This window comes from Microcaecilia unicolor, chromosome 1 (assembly GCF_901765095.1).
Source record: "Microcaecilia unicolor chromosome 1, aMicUni1.1, whole genome shotgun sequence".
Lineage (NCBI taxonomy): Eukaryota > Metazoa > Chordata > Amphibia > Gymnophiona > Siphonopidae > Microcaecilia > Microcaecilia unicolor.
Genome location: NC_044031.1, coordinates 416716979 through 416735289, shown reverse-complemented (window position 1 = coordinate 416735289; position 18311 = coordinate 416716979). Strand labels below are relative to the sequence as shown.

The 18311-nt window shown below is 39.9% G+C and overlaps 1 protein-coding gene across 1 annotated transcript in view; it reads right to left on the bottom strand.

The window, feature by feature from the left end:
* The window catches only part of ZNF407 (zinc finger protein 407), a 918238-nt gene that overhangs the window by 544859 nt on the left and 355068 nt on the right, over positions 1-18311 (bottom strand). Inside the window, 2 exon segments of the mRNA XM_030211702.1 lie at positions 6102-6150; positions 6153-6175. Of these exon segments, the coding sequence (XP_030067562.1) occupies positions 6102-6150; positions 6153-6175 (72 nt within the window).

Below are 18311 nucleotides of genomic sequence, written 5' to 3'. Positions count from 1 at the left end.
TCTCAACAAATCTGTTCATAAATATGTTCTTTCAAGACAGTATTATCAGGAAATTCTACCATATGCTTACTTACTACTTTATTCTGTACCTCCTAGATCATTTATCTACAATCTTGTTTGTTATCACTTAGAACCTTTTTGTGGTATAGCAGAATATAAAGTCATAACTGTAATTGTAAACCAGAGAAGCTCCTCTTGGCCTCACCTCTCGCACCCTCAAAGCGCCAGTTTTACCTAATGTCTTCTACAAACCCTTTAAACAAGTCATCCAGAAAAACATCTTCAATCCGCTCTTCCACCAAATTACACATTCAATTTTTCACTCTCAATTTCCTCTCTCAAAAACCAACTATCCTTAACTTTCTCATTCCTTGAAGAAACTTTACAATAAATCCCAAACCAATCTTAAATGGTAACATAAGATAAGGTTAGGGGATTTGATATACTGCCTTTCTGTGGACAATCAAAGAAGTTTATATTTATTATATGCAGGTGCTTTCTCTGTCCCTAGTGGGCTCACACATCTAGGTATTATACCTGGGGCAATGGAGGGTTAAGTGACTTGCTCAGAGTCACAAGGAGCTGCAGTGGGTTTGTCAGATTGACAAAGTAAGGTAGCATGCTTCATCCACTGGCAATAGGTCAACACTGCTGTGCCAGAAGTCTGGAATCACAGCCTGCTCTGGTCTGGAAAGATGTGCAGTGGCACTATCTGCCAATGAGGCAATTCTATAACAGGGTTGTCACAATTTAGGCTCCCATCTAAGGCAGCATATGAGCCTATTCTATAAGAAAACTTATAAACTAGGCTCACGTGCTGCCTAGATGGAAGCCTATTCTATAAAGTTGTCCCATGTAAGTGTTTTTAACAAATACTAGTGTAATTTGGCAGCAACGTGCCTACAGTTTAGGGCACACCTACTTACTCCAGGTCTATGGTTAGTGCAAAGTGGATTGTGGCCTATAATGTGACACTTATGCACATGACTTACAGTTACGTGCATAAATGACAGACCCACCATGCTCTTCCCCTGTGAACACCCCCTTGCATTTATGTGCTAAACAAAGTGTGCACTTAAATTACAGAAGAGCGCTGAGCAACCTGCTATTACATGCACATAAGTGTACATTCACTTGCGTAAGGGCTAGTGTTCTATAAGTTTATGTACACAAAGAGAATAAGGGGGAAATGACACTGAATATATCTAGATAGAGCTGCCGAGCAAAAATATCCAGAGAGGACCAAATTCTCTAAATGGCGCCTAAAAAAAGTCAGTGCAGAAAAAAAAACACGCTTAGCTCTATTCTATAAACCTCGCCTAAGTTAGGCACAGTTTATATAATACGCGTAGCGCCTGTCCCTGCAACTAAAAGTTAAATGTAGCCATTTACATCAACTAAAACCTGGTGCAAATGCTCATGCGAAAGTTAGGAGCAGATCGGGCATATTCTATAACAGTGCAGGTAATTTTTAGAAACACCCACGACCCACCCATGCCCCTCCCATGGCCATGCCCCCTTTTATGATCTGCACATTAGAATTTACATGCACCACTTCACAGAATATGCTTACACAGTTGCACATGTAAATTCTAATTAGTGTCAATTAGTGCCGATAATTGCTTATTAATGGCCAATTATTGAGGCTGATTAGCTTGTTAAGCAATTGGGTTGCATGCACAAATCAGCTAAGCATGCTGATTTGCACCTTCAACTTAGTCACCATTTATAGAATCCGGAGGATAATGGCTGCCTTAACATCGGGCCTTTAAATCCAAATCCATTTCTGTGCAATATTCTGGTATGCAAGTCAAGAGGAGAATGCATCAGAAAAATGGAAGTAAAGTGTTATAATCTGCTGTGAGAGCAATCCCATTTTCATAGCTGTCAGCATTTTGTCATAAAAAAAATAATTTACTGTTTTCAAAACTTAGGAAAATAACGCCATTAAGCTTTTCGTACATGATATTTGAAGATCCTTACCAACTTATTTCAATTTTCTGCTTTTGACAGTAGTCATACTGACACGTTTTTGGTCCATCAAACTGGGAAGTACATTGCATGAATTTACTTTTAATAAATTACCACCTTTGCATATATCAGTCAAATCACAAGGATGAAAACACTTGCAGATAAAGCTGCATTATTTATTTATTTGTCAGAGTCAATTTAGCTCGCATCTGTATCAGAGGGTGAAATCAAAACTAAAAAAAAAAAAAATAGAAAGATTGCACTTTTCTAGAGAAATTTGCAATGTAGCACACTTGCAAATTTAAATGAAGGTATTAATGTTTTAAATGAGCAAGAAAAATTGTAACAATTTTGAGAGCAGTTTATGCCCAAAGTGACTATTCAACTTGCTAATAAACAGTTTGCTTGTTTCTTATAAGCCATTACAAGTCATCAACCTCTCTCACATGAAAAGTGAAAACGAGGAGGTTGTTCAGTGCTTATTGTGCTAGATTGCTCTACTTGAATCTAGCCATCACGCCAGGGGACTACTACAAGCACATTATAGCGCTGTAGCGGTCCTGCTATTGGCACATTATACATCAGCTGAAAGTACTAGGATGAAAAAGGTGCTATACAGTGGGACAATTAGGAAGTATTAAAAAAAAAAAAAAAAAAACAAAAGAAAAAGCTTCATCAAGAATCCCAGATATTCGATTATTGTATGTTGTAAGAATTTTAATTGCAAAACAGGCTTGAAGGTGAGCTTAAACATAAATTGCTCACTTGTATCTTCAAAAACAGCTATAGAATACCTTGGAAGGTGGCCAATGTAACACCCGCTGTAAAAAGGGCTCCCATGATGATCTGGGAAACTCTAGATTTGTGAGCCTGAGGTTGGTACTGAGAAAAATAGTTGAAGCTATACTAACATAAACACCTTACTGGACCCATACTGACAGGAGCACGACTTAACGGAATGAAGTCAGCCAAAGGTTACAAGCCTTACCAATTTATAGATTGTTTTGAAGGTGTAAATAAACAATAGAATATCTGGTGAATCAGGTCATATAGAGCCTCATTTACACAGAACGTGAGGACTAGAATTGGAGACATCCAGAACAGGACGTGCCCAGTCCCTTTCGTATCATGAACTGCCGACCTAGAAACATTTCTAAAAATATCTACAGGCGATGCCGTGCATTTGCTGACACATACAGTGCGCGCATTCATGTGACAATTATAAGTATGGGGAAAAAAAATCCAACAAGGGAACTCAGCAAATTACATGTGAATGTGTCTACATGTTAAATTTGTATTTCACAGTTGCTATGTGTAAGAGTTGGCACCTACATGTGTATGGTCAGCCAATTTGTAAACCTAACTTGTAAATACTGCTAATTACAGAGACTGTGACCTTTACTTTCAATTTGGAGGGAAAAATAAACAATGGGGGACAAAGGAGGAACCTCCCTTAATCCTTCCTGGCTGAAATGAACACTTTGTCAAAACCCTATATATGCCAGGGCATGAGGTTCTCAGAATGTGAACTCATAACCCTGTGTATCAGAATCCAGAAGCTATTTAACTGCAACCCAAGTTAACATGAGTTCCAGTGGTAGAAGTCAATGTTCACTCCCCCCCACCCCGCCAAAGAGAGGTGTGTCTAATTAGCGGCCTGCTCTGTGTTTATTACTATCTAGCTCCTCTTTACTGTCTAATACAGAATTCTACTCTACTATACTTTGGACCTAGTTCTTGCGTCATGCCTGGTTTCTGTCCACACCTGATTCTTGCACTATGCCTGCAACTGCGCCACTCAGCCTTGGGCCTAGCCACTCCATCTACACTCCACCCAACGGACGTTCTGACACAGGGAGAAGCTGTAAATCCCGTATGGAAAATTAGGTTCTACATGTTCATCTCCCTTATGAAGTGGAGAATACATACTCAAACTATGCTCCAAACAAGCCCCCTTGCAATTTTTGCATAGTATAGCCTTACAATATAAATTCAGCCCTTATAAAATCAATATTTACACTGTGAATGCCATTTTCCATCGTAAATGCCGGAATAAACCCCCATATTTGGATTTTGAGAAGGCTTTTGACAAGGGCTCCTTAGGAATTAAAGAGCCAAGCGATAGAAGGCCATGCTTTTTGTGGATTTAAAACTGACTAAATATCAGGAAACAGAGACTAGGACTGAAAGGTAAATTATCCACGTGAAAAAGGGTCACTTTTAGAGTGCTATTAAGGGTCTGCACTTAAACATGTGCTGCTTAGCGTATTCAGGCCTCTGTATAGGTTTTGATACACCCGTATCTTGAGTGTTGTATGCATCTCAAAAGAAAATAATATGATTAGAAAAAGTTTAGTAAACAGCAACAAAAACAATAAGGGAATGGAAAATCTCTCATGAAGAGAAGCCAAACAGGTTAATACTTTTTAGGTTGGAGAAAAGACAGAGTGGGGATATGATAAAATTTATGAAATTATGAATGGGGTGGAATGGATAAATAGTGAAAGGTTGTTTAACAAGCCAAACACAAAATAAGAGGAGGTTCCCTGAAAATAATGACCAGCAGACTGAAAAATTTTAGAAAGATTTGGTCCCCCCCCCCCCCCCCCCATTCAGCGCATAATTAAGCTGTGGAATCTGCTGCAGGAGGAGGTGATCAAAGCGGCCAACATAGTGGAATTGAAACAAATAAACAAGATTGGACAAGATCCTGGAGGAAAAAACTTGGGAGGGCCTGGAAAGGAACTATGAAAAACATATCTACTTGAGGGATCTGTTGGCTGTTTTCTACCTGGACTGGCCACTGTCGGAGTCAGGAGGCAAGGCTCGACAGATCTTGGTCTGACCGAGCATGGCTTTTCATACGTTCTTATCAAATCAGAATAAAATTTTTACACAGCTTACATCTATGACCCTACCAAAAACTGCAAGAAACATTTAATAGCTGTGGTAGAGTAGTAGATAAGAAACGAATATTTCTTCATCTTTGTTTTGCCATTGCTTAGCTGCAACTAATTTACGTGTGGCCCTTTTAGGCCCAAGCCCTCTGTAATGTGCTAACATTTTAAGATGTTACATTTTGGGGTCAATAACTATACAATAAGTTTTGTTCTTTGTATGCATGGAGGTGCAACAAAACAAACAAATAAAAATATATATCAAAAGGAAGCCCTCTACACATTAAAACCAGAATAACTTAGCACAGACATACTGGGAATTTTTGTTATTTCTTGACTGCACTCGTGGAGACCAAAGAGCAGCAAGCATTAATGGTGACTTGTTCAGGAAAGGAGAAGGAAGAGATACTATAATGTGACACACAGCTTTCTCTAGTGTAATTGTGTCTTATTTTAGCCTTTAGAAGTGAGTACCTTGCTACTCAGTGGTAATCAGTTGTAATTCTTTACTTTTAAAGTATTTCAATAAAATACAACTGCCTATCTTATGAGTTCCACAAAACAATTAGACACAATGTATGAACCATTTTGAAAGTCTGAACAGCATGCAAATCTTTTGGAAGAATACATGGCAAAAAGAATAAAATGAAATACTACAAACACATGACAAAGCATGAATAAAAATGCTGATATAATGTCAGTCTATTTTGTAGTCTACCGTGTGCTTCTAAGGCATTATTAAAGGTACTGACTTCATCGCCCAGTGGGCAATACTGTGTACTGTTACAAGACCCAGGTTCAAGTTTGAGATGTGCCTCCTGTTCCTCAGACAAGCAGGGGTTGGGAATGCTAAGGAGGCAGTGAAAGAAAGGGAATCCCAGCCACTGTAGAATGACGACACCAATTGGCCAGGTTCATTAATACACCATGGATCTGTGATCCCCTGCCAAAGACTGGATGGATAGAAAAGTGAGGTCTAAAAACGAGAGGAAAGACCTCAGAGAAACAAGAGGAGAATACATATATAAACTGCCATCATATCATTTGGGGTTTATGTACAAATGATTAGTGTGCATTCTCTGCTGTAGGGCACATTTTATTTTGCGGCAAATTGTACCACTAAGTGCTAGCAAATAACCACTTTCTATGTTTTCTAGCAGTTTAAGTAAAAAATGTATAAACCCATATGAACCCCTGGAAACACTAAACCCATACGGTAAAGCAAATATTTACCTTTCCTTTGGTCTACCAACTCCGTGTTTGCCAAGTAAATGTGTGTTAAATGCTTCTTCATTACAAAAGCCACACTGAAAAAAAAAGACATCATATTTTTTAAATTCAGGCCTCTCTTACAGCCGATCTTTTATCATATTCAGCACAGGTTAAGTACATTTTTTAGCATTTCCCAAATTCAAACAATGTTTCTTCTTTGCTGGCGCTAACAAGAAATTTCTTATGATTCCCACAAAACAGTTCAACTTTGATCATAGTGATTGATGACTCTATTTTTGATTTCAAATTTTGAACAAAATGTACCGTTAGCAATTTATTAAGATTCAATACAACTGTTGTACTCTCAAATGCATCCCTGCCTCCTCTCTCACATACACTTCTGTTATTTTGAAACACTTTACAATATCCAAATTCAAATCAGAATTGCTTGACTGCTGATATTTATTGAAAAGATTTAAAAAAATACAAAAAAACTTGGTGTGGATTTGGAGCTTTTTGTTTTTATCGCTAAGGGGCCCTTTTACTACGCCACGTAGGCACCTATGAGTGCCCAACGAGCACCAATTGGGAGCATACACCCACTACCGCATGGCCTGGGCGGTAATTTCATTTTTTACGCACGGCAGAAACTTTCTGGTGCACTGTGCTCACTGGCATTGTATGCACACTGACGATTTCCGCCTGGTTAACGCGCGAGACCTTACTGCTAAGTCAATGGGAGGCGGAAAGATCTCAGGCCCAAAATGGACACGAGTCAATTTTCATTTTGCCGTATGGTCCATATTCGCTCCCCCCCCCCCCCAAAAAAAAGGCCTATTTTGCAGGGCACTGAAAAATGAACCTGCATGCATCCAATAGACACGTCTACATCAGCACAGGCCACTTTTTGGCGCACCTTAGTAAAAGGACCCCCATATAATTGAATATATTATATATTATATTTAATATATTATACATATATATTACGTGAAAACAACGTATAACCCACTTAAACTGACGTAAATCATTAAAAACTTACCTGTTCATAAAGGCATACCCTCCCGATCCAACTTAAATGCCTGAACCCTGCAACACTACGAAATCAAAGCACGTAATGGATACAACATAGCCCTTCCCCTATAAGTCTGTTCCCACACGAACTCCATCCTACCTCAACATCACTGTGTATTGTTTATAACCGGAATTGGCGAACGCCCTCTACGGTACTATGTAAGCCACATTGAGCCTGCAAATAGGTGGGAAAATGTGGGATACAAATGCATCAAATAAATAAATAAAAGAATCCTGGCGGATGAATTTAACATGTCACTTAACTTAAAGATCCTTTGTTAAGTGACATGTTAATGCAGCCTCCATGATTCTTTTAAGAAATTCAGGGGGCTTTTAAACGGCGGGCTAACTTTTTAGTGTGCACTGATTAGCGCATGCTAACGCTAGAGATGCCCATAGAATATATGAGCATCTCTAACTTATTTTTAGCGTGTGCTAAAAACATTAGCACTCTTTTGTAAAAGGACCCCTCAATTATAAATTTAAACAAAAAGAAGAAAAAATGAGATTTGCTCTAATGGGTTTTTTGGACTGATGATTGAAGTTCTGCTCATAATGATGAAAGTAGCCACAAGTAAGATGGTAGTTGTATCACTGTGTGTAGTCAGGTTCTTTTTCCCTGACACAGAAAAGAAAATTTTTTGTGGAATTGGAAAACTTCTGGTTGATTTTTAGTTTATAATATTGCAAGAGGGAGAACTTTGTTTTTGCCATACCTTTGCTAGCATTAGCATTTGGCCATTAACAGGGAAAGTGGAAAATTGGCCATTTTCCAGCTGCAGTACAAATGGCCCAAGCGCAAGGAAAAAAAACTTGCATAATGGTAATGTTACAGCCACTTTCTACTGTAGCTTAGTAAAAGGATCCCTAAAAATGTAAAGAATCAGTTTGGGAATAGTGAGGATGATGTCTCAGACTTCAATGAATCAGGAGGACATGCTAAATGGCATTTAGCCACTAATGCTTTGCAGGAAACAGGAAGCACCTCCTAGAAATTTCACAATCAAGTCTTAGGGTTCATGCAGAGAGTCATGTACTGATAGCTGAGCTTGTGGCTTCAACCATGAGATTAGTGAGAAATGTTCCACAGTGATGCAGTAAGTTAATGAGATGCAAATTCAAAGCTCACAGAACTTGTGTGCTAATCCAGAAAAATCTGCAGGACACAAGCACCCGAAAGTTCAGCAGTATGGGTGGCCTCTCTGTGCGCATGTCCGGAAAAAAAAAAAAAGTACCGGCACACGTGCACGTGAACCAGAATGTTCTGTGCATAAATTAGCCTCACAAAAATGTATTACCCATAAAATGTTTGCGAGGCTAATATTTATGCGCAAATCAACATGCGCAGATGTGTACTGGTACTTTTGTTTTCTTCGGACACGGGCACAGTGAAGCCTTCATCTACAACAGTTACTTATGTTCTGCCTTTTAAAGTATATACAGTCACAGAAAAAAGTTTTTAAAACTCATAGTAAATCCCAAAAAGGCATTAGATCCTCTTCTGTGACCCTTCTACGCTGCCACAGACATTGTTGGCATGTTAAAATCCCCTGTTTACTTCTGAACATTGCAAAGAAATACCTAATGACCTCATTAGCATTTATTTTCTTACACTTTTCAACCATGTGTACTGCACAAGTTAACTACTGCAGTGACCCCCCCTTTCTGCATTGTACACGGAGAACGATCGTTAACCACGCACTTCTGCCTACGGTAGCTTTCTGAATTGGCCCCTTAGTGATATACTGGTAAAAGATGTACGGAGTGTCATTCTTTCTTTCAATAACAACCACAAAACCATCCTGTTAATTATATCATGTAATTCAGGGTTAGTTTTTTGGGTTGTTTTTTTTTTTTTGCTTTGGATGTCAGGCTGAAGATTCAAGCAATAAGTAGATCTTACGATAGTAAAAAAAAAATGAGTGCAGTTACTTTTAGTGTGAAAAGGGCTTGAAAACATTTTTGTTAATTATGGATTACAGCTGTCCTTCATAAGCTTAATTACCAATCGCTAAAAGGCAGAGGAATTCAATTTGCATATGTACATTGAAAGCATGACATATGCAAAATATAATTTTAATTAACATCTATAAGAAAGGTTCCAAATCAAAGTGGCAGGTTGTAAGATTTTCAACATTTGAAGCTAAGTTTTTCCTGTGTCTGCACTAAAGGACAATATAGGAACCTTATCACAATGTCGCTTTATGACATCAATAAGCAACAAAGGTCAAAAGGAAAGAGTATGTTTTCAGACCACCAGTAAATCTTCTCTTTCTCCTGGTTCTAATTCTGTTTCTGGCCAATTATTGTGCAGTCTACGGGCATGGATCTGTTTAATACAGTACCAGTTTACTGACGGTGGTAAATAAAAGTACACTTCAGGTAATATCAATTCCTTCTCTCTTTACATGGAACTAAAGACGCACTATATAACATTGAGGCATATTTTCAAAGCACTTAGCCTTCCAAAGTTCCATAGAAACCTATGGAACTTTAAAAAGCCACAATGAGGCATATTTTCAAAGCACTTAGCCTTCCAAAGAGTATAGCACTCATCATAATTAATATAGGAGAGGCCAAGTTAACTAAAATGCAAAGCCTGTCTGGTAAATAGAGGCTGTGCATCTACTATAAAACCAAATTCCTTCAGATTGGATCTTCTTGCATGCAGAGCTTTGATTTTTATCTGTGTTTGTTTCTTATTATAGGTGGGATGTGTCCTTCCATATTTTAGGTGTAGAGGTAGATAATCAACTCAATATGAAAAATCAGATTAATAAAGTAATGAAGAACTCGTTTTTGACTTTATAGAAATTAAGAGCTGTTGAAAGATTTTTTGAACTGCAGGTCTTCCAACTTTTTATGCAATTGTTAGTTCTTTCTCAGATAGATTATAGTAACATCATTTATCTTGGTTGCAAAAAGTCTCGGAAAGCCAGGCTTCAACTGGTATAGAATGCAGCTGCTAGGTTGATTTTCTCAGTTTCTAAGTTTGAAGCCATTACACCCCTTTTAGTGCAGCTGCATTGGCTGCCAGTTGATTGTCGGATATATTTTATGCTTTCCCCCGTTTACTAAGCCGCACTACCGGCTATTGGTGTGGTAATGCCGACACAGCCCATTCACTTTGGGCTGTGTCAGCATTGTCACACGGCTTAGTAAACAGGAGGGTTTGTATCTCTCTGAATGAGGAGGCAAACATTTTTATTAGGCTTTCCTTCCATTAATACAGTTACATTTCATGGGGTACATACTGGTAGATTATCCCATCAGGCAGCACTGATGTGGAATACTCTTCCTTTATCTTTAAGATAGGAGTCTAATTATCTTTTATTATGAAAATTGTTGAAGATATTTTTATATAGGAAGCTTGTATTGTGAATAATTTTATGTTTTGTGCTTTTGTATTTTGGAATTCCTATATGATGTCTAGTTACATTTTTATTGTTACCCACATTGAACTTTAATTGGTAAATGCAGGTTAATGTAAGTAATTTACCCTCAGATTCTATATGACGCACCCAAATTTGGGTGTGGATCACAGATGCGTGCATAAAGTAATCAATTAGGTGCTAATGATCAATTAGAGTTAATTGATACTGAATTGGTAGTAATTAGGAGTTACACATACATCCGCCCTATGTCTTATTCTATAACATGCGCCCCTAAACGTCTTAGTGTGCAACTCCAAATGGGGTGTGGCCATGGGGCAGAGGTGAGTCAGGGGCATTCCTTGAAATTAGGCACAATTGCACATCTAACTGCCATCAAGTGGGCATGAGCTTTAATACCAGCTTTTAGTAGGTGCCTGCACCCAAAGTTAGGTGAAGGAAGCACGCTAAACTAGTATTCTGTAAAGAATGCTCTGCATAGAGCACTCTGCAGAATACTAGCTTAGTGCAGATTTTAATGACACCTGATTGTGGGTCCCACTTACCGAATCTGGTCCTTACCCCTTAATTCTAGAAAGCTGCATGCCCAAATTTGCAATTAGCATGAAACTTCGTGCATGCAAGCTATAGAATAAGGTCAGTTGTGTGAGTAACTTAATTTACTAATGAGCTTAGTGTTAATGAGCAATGTCACAATTGCCTTAATCGACACTAACTGGCACCAATTAGCACTTACATAACTGCCCTTAGTCAATATTCTGTAAACTGCACACTCCAATTCCAAAGTGCACAGCTTCAGGGGGGGGGGGGGGGGGGGGGGGGGGGGGGGGGGGGGGATGTGAACATGGGAAGGGCATGGTTGGGTTGGAGGCATGTCAGGCAGTTATACACATGGGTTATAGAATACCTCCATTTACATGCCTAAACTGCTTCCAGTTAGGCAAGAGCCTTTACACCAGCCACTGAGCTGACTTAAGTGCTCACGTCTAAAGTTAGGCTAACACCTAAAGTTAAACTGCTAATATAGAATTTGCGCTTAGTGCACATCATCCCAGCACCTAACTTTAAGTGACCTATACAGAATTACCCCCTTACTCCACAGGCAGATAACACAACTGCACCTGCTCTCCCTGCCACGGAAGGGTATGTGAGGCCCAGAACAAAAACCCCTGCAAGAGTCTCTCTCAGCAGTACAAGATCACCCCTCCCAGGACATTACAACCTTCCCATATTCAGCACCCTTCTATGGAAAGGACCCCCCCCCCCCCCCCCCCCACCCCACACACAAAAAAAAAAAAATCATGCCCCAGAAAAGAAGCCCCTCCCTAGGACTCACTTGATGATCCTCCTGGGTAGTCTATTTCAGCTGGGCAGGAGCAGTCCTGCTCTGCTTTTGCCCAGTAGTCACCAGATTTCAAAATGCCAGTTATGACCCCTAGTGGAGGTTTTGCAGTACTACTGCTAGGGCTCAAGCTGCCATATAAGAGCAGGCTGCTAACACGCGGCACCATGCTCCCAAGCAGCATTAAGAGGCCTGGTGCATTACCAATAGAAATAAAGAACCCCCCCCCCCCATCCCCTGCAAGAATCCCCCAAAACCCCACCTCCCAAAAACATGTTTAATACTGCCATTTTAAAACCTCTCCATCTACTATACCACCCATCCCCTGGACCCCACAGTCAATGTGCCCCACCTCCCCCAAAGAACCCCATGTCCTGTAGGCTCACTGGGTTACCTCGTTTCCAGAGGAACACAGCAGGATGATCCTCTGTTGCCCCTACCTGTATGGCTCAATTTTCAAAATGGCACCTCAAGTTTTGGGATCAAGCGTGCATATACGGGGACCTACAGGGGATGGATGGTATTGACTGGGAGTCTTGAGGGTTTGGGGGGCTTGAAATTGCAATCTTGTATCTGAGATTGAGGATCTATTTCATGGGGGGAGGGCTCTTCACTGGGAGAGGATAGGGGCCGTGTTTCTACTGCTACCAACCCACTTAAGAAGGCTCAGTGGGCCCATCAAGCCACATGTTAGTAGCCTAATGCTCCCACAGAGCAGAATAATGCTGCTTGTGCAGTTGATTGCAAACTGTACTAATCATATACTGCATGTTACTGCAGTAAATTAGGATAATTAAGCTGCAATAAAATGCCATATTTTACACAACTTAGTAACTAGCTCTAACCAACCAGTCTCCTCCTAACTTGGTTTGTCTGAAAGTCAAATTGTTAAAGCCGTCAAAACCATACAATATGTTTCTTAGAAAAATTTGCAGGGCTTAAATTTTTGGTGTTAGGAGAATCTGCAAGACAGAACCGAGATACACAGTAATATGAGATACACAGTACAGCAGATGAGATTTTGGAGGGAAGTTATCAAGAAACAGTAAAAGGTGAGTTTTTACTGCACCTTGATTCACCATGGGAGCCATCAACCTGTGGTACCTCAGTAGCATAGGATGCCGAATGCTATGGTAAATTGACAACTGCTTGTGAGCAACCTCAGAAGCAAATGTATTCATTTTCCACAAGAGTCAACAAGCAGTGTTATTCCAGTGACCCAGGAGCACCAAGCTTCAAAGCTACAGCCAAATGCTCCAAGACCAGAGCCTACCCCCTGATCACACTCCCCATCCCCTGATCATGACCCCTAGGAGCAGTAGTGCAAGCTACTGGGGATCACTTCTGCCTTAGAACCCAGTGGACTACCAGGTGAGAGGGGATGTGATGGAGGCGTATGATTGGAGGAGGAGGCGGTGGCGGCAGGTTGTGATTGGGGGGAGGGTAGACAGCATTGTGGCCCCTTTTAAGCTCTGGCCTGGGGGCATCAGGCCATGACTTTGAGGCCCAATGCTTCTGGCATGATAAAGTAACCCCCAGCTTTTGGCTGGGGTTATCTTACTGTCATTTTATGGCCAGTGTTCTCAGCAACTTGCATTATGGTTTTTACATAGTCATGTTTTGTATCTCATTACTATGTAATCCACAGTGACCTAAATATTGTTGTACTAGGACAAGACAACCTAAGTTGAATTAGGTGCTAATTACGTGAGCTATTACACTAACACAGTTTAATAACTTCCCCCTTAGTTGTTTATGTCAATTTTGCAATTTAAGATAGACAGTAAGAGGAGTTCGAACTGTATGTGGAAATGGATAGGAAGCCAATGAAGTGACTTGAGGAGAAGGTTAATATGAGCGTAGCAACACTGGCAGAATATAAGTCATGCAAAAGAATTTTGAATGGATTGAAGGGGAGAGAGATGGCTCAGTGGGAGACCCGTGAGAAGCAAGTTGCAGTAGTCTAAGCGTGAGGTGATAAGAGTGTGGATAAGGCCAAAGACCTCTAAGGTCTACAGAACAGTTTACTTTGTTTATGGACACCAGTGGTACACTTATACTTTTGCACAATAAAACTGCTAGAAAATAAATAGCAGTTAAAAATGAATCTAAATCAGGACATTCCAAACATGTCCTGGTCACTCCACAGCCGATTTAATTCTCAGGACACAATCTATTATAAGCAAATGTATCTTAAGCATATTCATTGTGGATACCCTGAAAACCAGACTGGCTGTGGGGTCATCAGGACAGATTTGGGGAGCCCTAGTCTACATGACTGCAGCACCCTTCAGATCAAACTGACTGCAGTAATTGTCAGTAGCTCCAGTATTTCAGTCTACACTGCCCTGTCAGTGACAAACTGGCACACTCACAGAGCATTCTCTACTCTAATTCACATATCCTGACTGAATTGAAAGATCTACGAGCAGCAAACTATGATCTTCACATACCTGAATAACAAGATGACACTAGACCAAATTAGACATTACATTATAATTATGAGTCTCCAAGGGCAGTCTGCAATGACTGACCAAAGGCCAAACCCTCTTAGTCGTCTCCTCTCATCTCCTTTCTGCTTCCTGCCTAACACAGCCATGACCATCTAGGACATTTTGATTTAATAAAACAGCCCTTGACTTAAGTCAATTTTGAGACAGTGTGGGGACAATTTTAACTCTGTGCCATTTCATGAATATGGAGTACAGACAACATCAGCCGTACAGTAAAATACTACTTTCAATTATTAGATGCAGTAATCCAGATACACGTAAAACCGCATGCAGAGCCTTCCCAATTTCTGCAAGCAAGGATGCAAATAAAGCCAAAAGCACTCAGAAATGATTTACTAAAAAAGTAAGTGTAGCTAACTGTTTATTGTGACTGTGACAAGCTTAACAGTGATACATTTTTATTTGATTTTTGTAAATCTGTGGCATCAGGGGTCCCTAGTTTTATTCCCAAGTAAATATTTATTAGTGTCTGATTGATAAGCTAACTAAAAAAAATAAACATTAAACCAAATCAATTTTGGTAAATATGATCCTTGTAATTCTCCCTAAATGCCTGTGTTTAGAAATGATTCTGAAGGTGCTCATGCATCAATACCAATAATAGCAATCTTGTTTAACTGGAAGATTCTCTCAGTGGGATTTTCTTGCAAAACACATTTTTAATAGCTACTATACATTAAAAGTACAGAAACTGAGCACGGGCGAAATATATATAGTCACAAAACAAACAGCCATGACAACATTATAGTTAATCCATGGAAAACAGATTTGGCTATTTGAAATACTGCTAAGTAGGCTTTTCACTATTCTTACTTATAAAGCACTAGTGTGTGTACCTAGTGCTGTGCAGGGAGATGAGGGTATCACAGAGTCACACAATGAGCCACACACATAGGAATTGGGTGAGCCACAGCCCAGCCACTTTTTATTCTATAGGACACCAGTAACTAAGGAGCTTGGGGTGGGGGGAGGAGGGAGAGTAGACAGGGGTTGGTTGGTTTACCTCACTCCTCAACCGAAGAGGTGCTCTGCTGCCCCTGCAGTAAGAAACAGACATGGCAACTGAACCTTCTTTGTCTGGCAGCTTTACAATACTGCAGTATAGCTACCAAGCTGCTCTCTCTCAGAACTGTGGCCTTCACCAGCACATGGTAATTCAGCTAAGAAAATGTATTATTTCATTCCCATTTTGACTGCATAATCATCATATAAAAGTGAGTGCACAGTGGAGAAGCCTTGGAGTCAAAAGGTGTGCAAGTCTGTCAACAAGAGGAAATCTACCTTGCAAATACATGACAAAATTAGCACTGTTCTAAGATATGTTTGCTTCAGTGTTCAAAGAAGCTAATGAATTCAAAGTGATAATGTTAGGCAGTGCAACTATGTAATTACATCTCTAAAAAAAACACCTTGCATTTCGACGTTCAAAGAATCACATGTTCTACTAATTTCCATCCAAACAGCTGTATACAGTCACCTCTAACAGGTGTTTGGTAACATAACAGCTGGAAAGGGTGCTTGAGAAACAATGCCTTTTCTTTCTGCTATCACCACTGCTGTTCTATACCACTCTGAATGCAACTTCGTAAGTCATGGAATATAAACTTTTGCTCAGTGTCAAACGATTTTGCACACACAAGCAGTAAATAATCAACAGCGCCTGCTGCTCTGAATTTTTATAAGTTAGTAATGTAAGTAATAACATGAGTATTTGAAGGAAAGGGATGAGGAAACTGAAATTTGGCAGGAAAAACTTTGTGCATGCACTCCAGCTGCAACATCAGACACACTGATTTACTGTCTAGGTCAAGAAGTTTAAAAAACAAGCAACAGTTCAACAGCACCACATTGACAACTGAGCAAAGGTTTTATTAAATAGGGACGTAATAATAGTATTTATATACTGCTGAACCAAAAGGTTCTAAACAGTTTATAGATCAAAGAAAAACCAGGACGGACTCCTGGGAATTACAAAATCAAAATAAAATCCCTATAAAATGCAACGAATAACATATTTCTGAAAAAGCCACGTTTTGAGATTCCTTCTAGACAAAGGATAAGAATGAGATTGATTAAAACATACTGAAATTTCTTGCCAAAATTAGGAGTTTGATAAGCTAGCAACATTTCGTAAACCTTCAATCTTTTACAACCTTTAACAGAAGGAAAAGTAAAAGGGAAGTTATTAATAATTCTCCTGCTCCTGGAAAAAGTGTCAAACTGAAAATTATCCAGTAAGTATTCAGGATAAGTATTCAGGACAGCACCCATCTAGGATCTTAAATAAAAATCTGGCTCCTATGGGGAGCCAGTGTAATCTTACAAAATAGCCTGAAATCCTATAGCACTTTTTCAGAGAGAAAATCAGATGAACTGAGGTGTACCACCATGTAATCAACGGGGAAATATATCTAAAGGGGTATTTTGTAATAGGATACATTACTTGTACAGCAAGTATGCACCTAAATTGCAATAATCTTCAAAGGCAAAAGTGTGTATACTTTCCACTTAAAAAATGCCCCACAAAAACTAAAGGCACACATTTATAATCCGCTATTTTGTATGCATACAGCTTTCAAAAATGTTTACAAATTCATTAGTATGTACATAGCCCAAACCTTGCCCCAGGTCAGCTGTTAAAACGCCTCTTTTCATCACACATTAAACTGTATGTGAAAAAGCATTATCCCCTGGATTTTACATGGCGCCCAAAACTTCACACTGAAAATTGGGCACATGCCCAAGTTAAGCGTGCATTTTAATTGAGCAATGAACCATTAACTTGCTAAGGATGTAAAAAGATGAAGTGGAGCAGAGAAAAATGACAAAAAAATGGTATGGGGTTTGCATCACAAGTCTGTGGAGAGACTTGAGGAACTGAACATGTATATGCAGGAGGAAAGGAAAGACAGAGGTGATACAACATAGGCATTCAAATATTTGAAAAGTATTAATCTACAAACAATCCTTTTCCAGAGACAGGAAGGTGGTAGAACTAGAGGACATGAACTGAGGATGAGGGGGGGTCGACTCAGGAGTAATGTCAGGAAGTACTTTTTCATGCAGAGTGTAGTAGATACCTGGAATGCCCTCCTGTAGGATGTGCTGGAGAAGAAAATGGTAACGGAATTCAAAAATGCATAGGAAAAACACAAAGGAATCCTGTATAGAAGGCGTGAAACAAACAAACTTAGCAGTGATTAGAAGGCAACACCAGTAATTACCAGTAATTGAGAAGCAAAGCCAGTGCTGGGCAGACTTCTATGGTCTGTGCCCTGATCGTGGTTAGACAGATTTGGATGGGCTGGAGTGGGGCTTCAATGACAAGTTGGAGAACAAGGCCAATGTTGGGCATATTTCTATGGTCTGTGTCCTGGGCATGGCGGGGACAGATCAGGATCAAGTATACTATGAGTTTATCTTATTGGGCTGACTGGATGGGCCGTACAGGTCTTTATGTGCTGTCATCTACTATGTTATGTAATAATTGGGCGTAAACCAACTATTGCAGTTAATTGGCTCCAATTAGGATTTGTGCAAGCATCTTGCATAGTGCTATTCTAAAAAAAGATGCATGTGCAAATCCTTAGCATGCAACTGAATGGGGGCATAGCCATGGGAAGGACATGGGCGGGTCAAGGACATTCACTAAAGATGCACACACTATTATAGAATTTTGGGGATCCGCACCTAACTTACGCACTAGGAGTTACACCAGGTTTCAGTTTGGGCTCGGATCCTGCACTAAGCACTCTTCTATGAACGGTGTGCAAACCTGGTGCGCTGTTTATAGGATAGAACTCTGTGCAGGTTTTTTTCTGCGCCGAAATTTGAGTGTCTTTACTGAATCTCATCCTATATGTGTAGCAGTGGCATAGCTACATGGGGCCACGGGGGCCTGGGCCCCCATAGA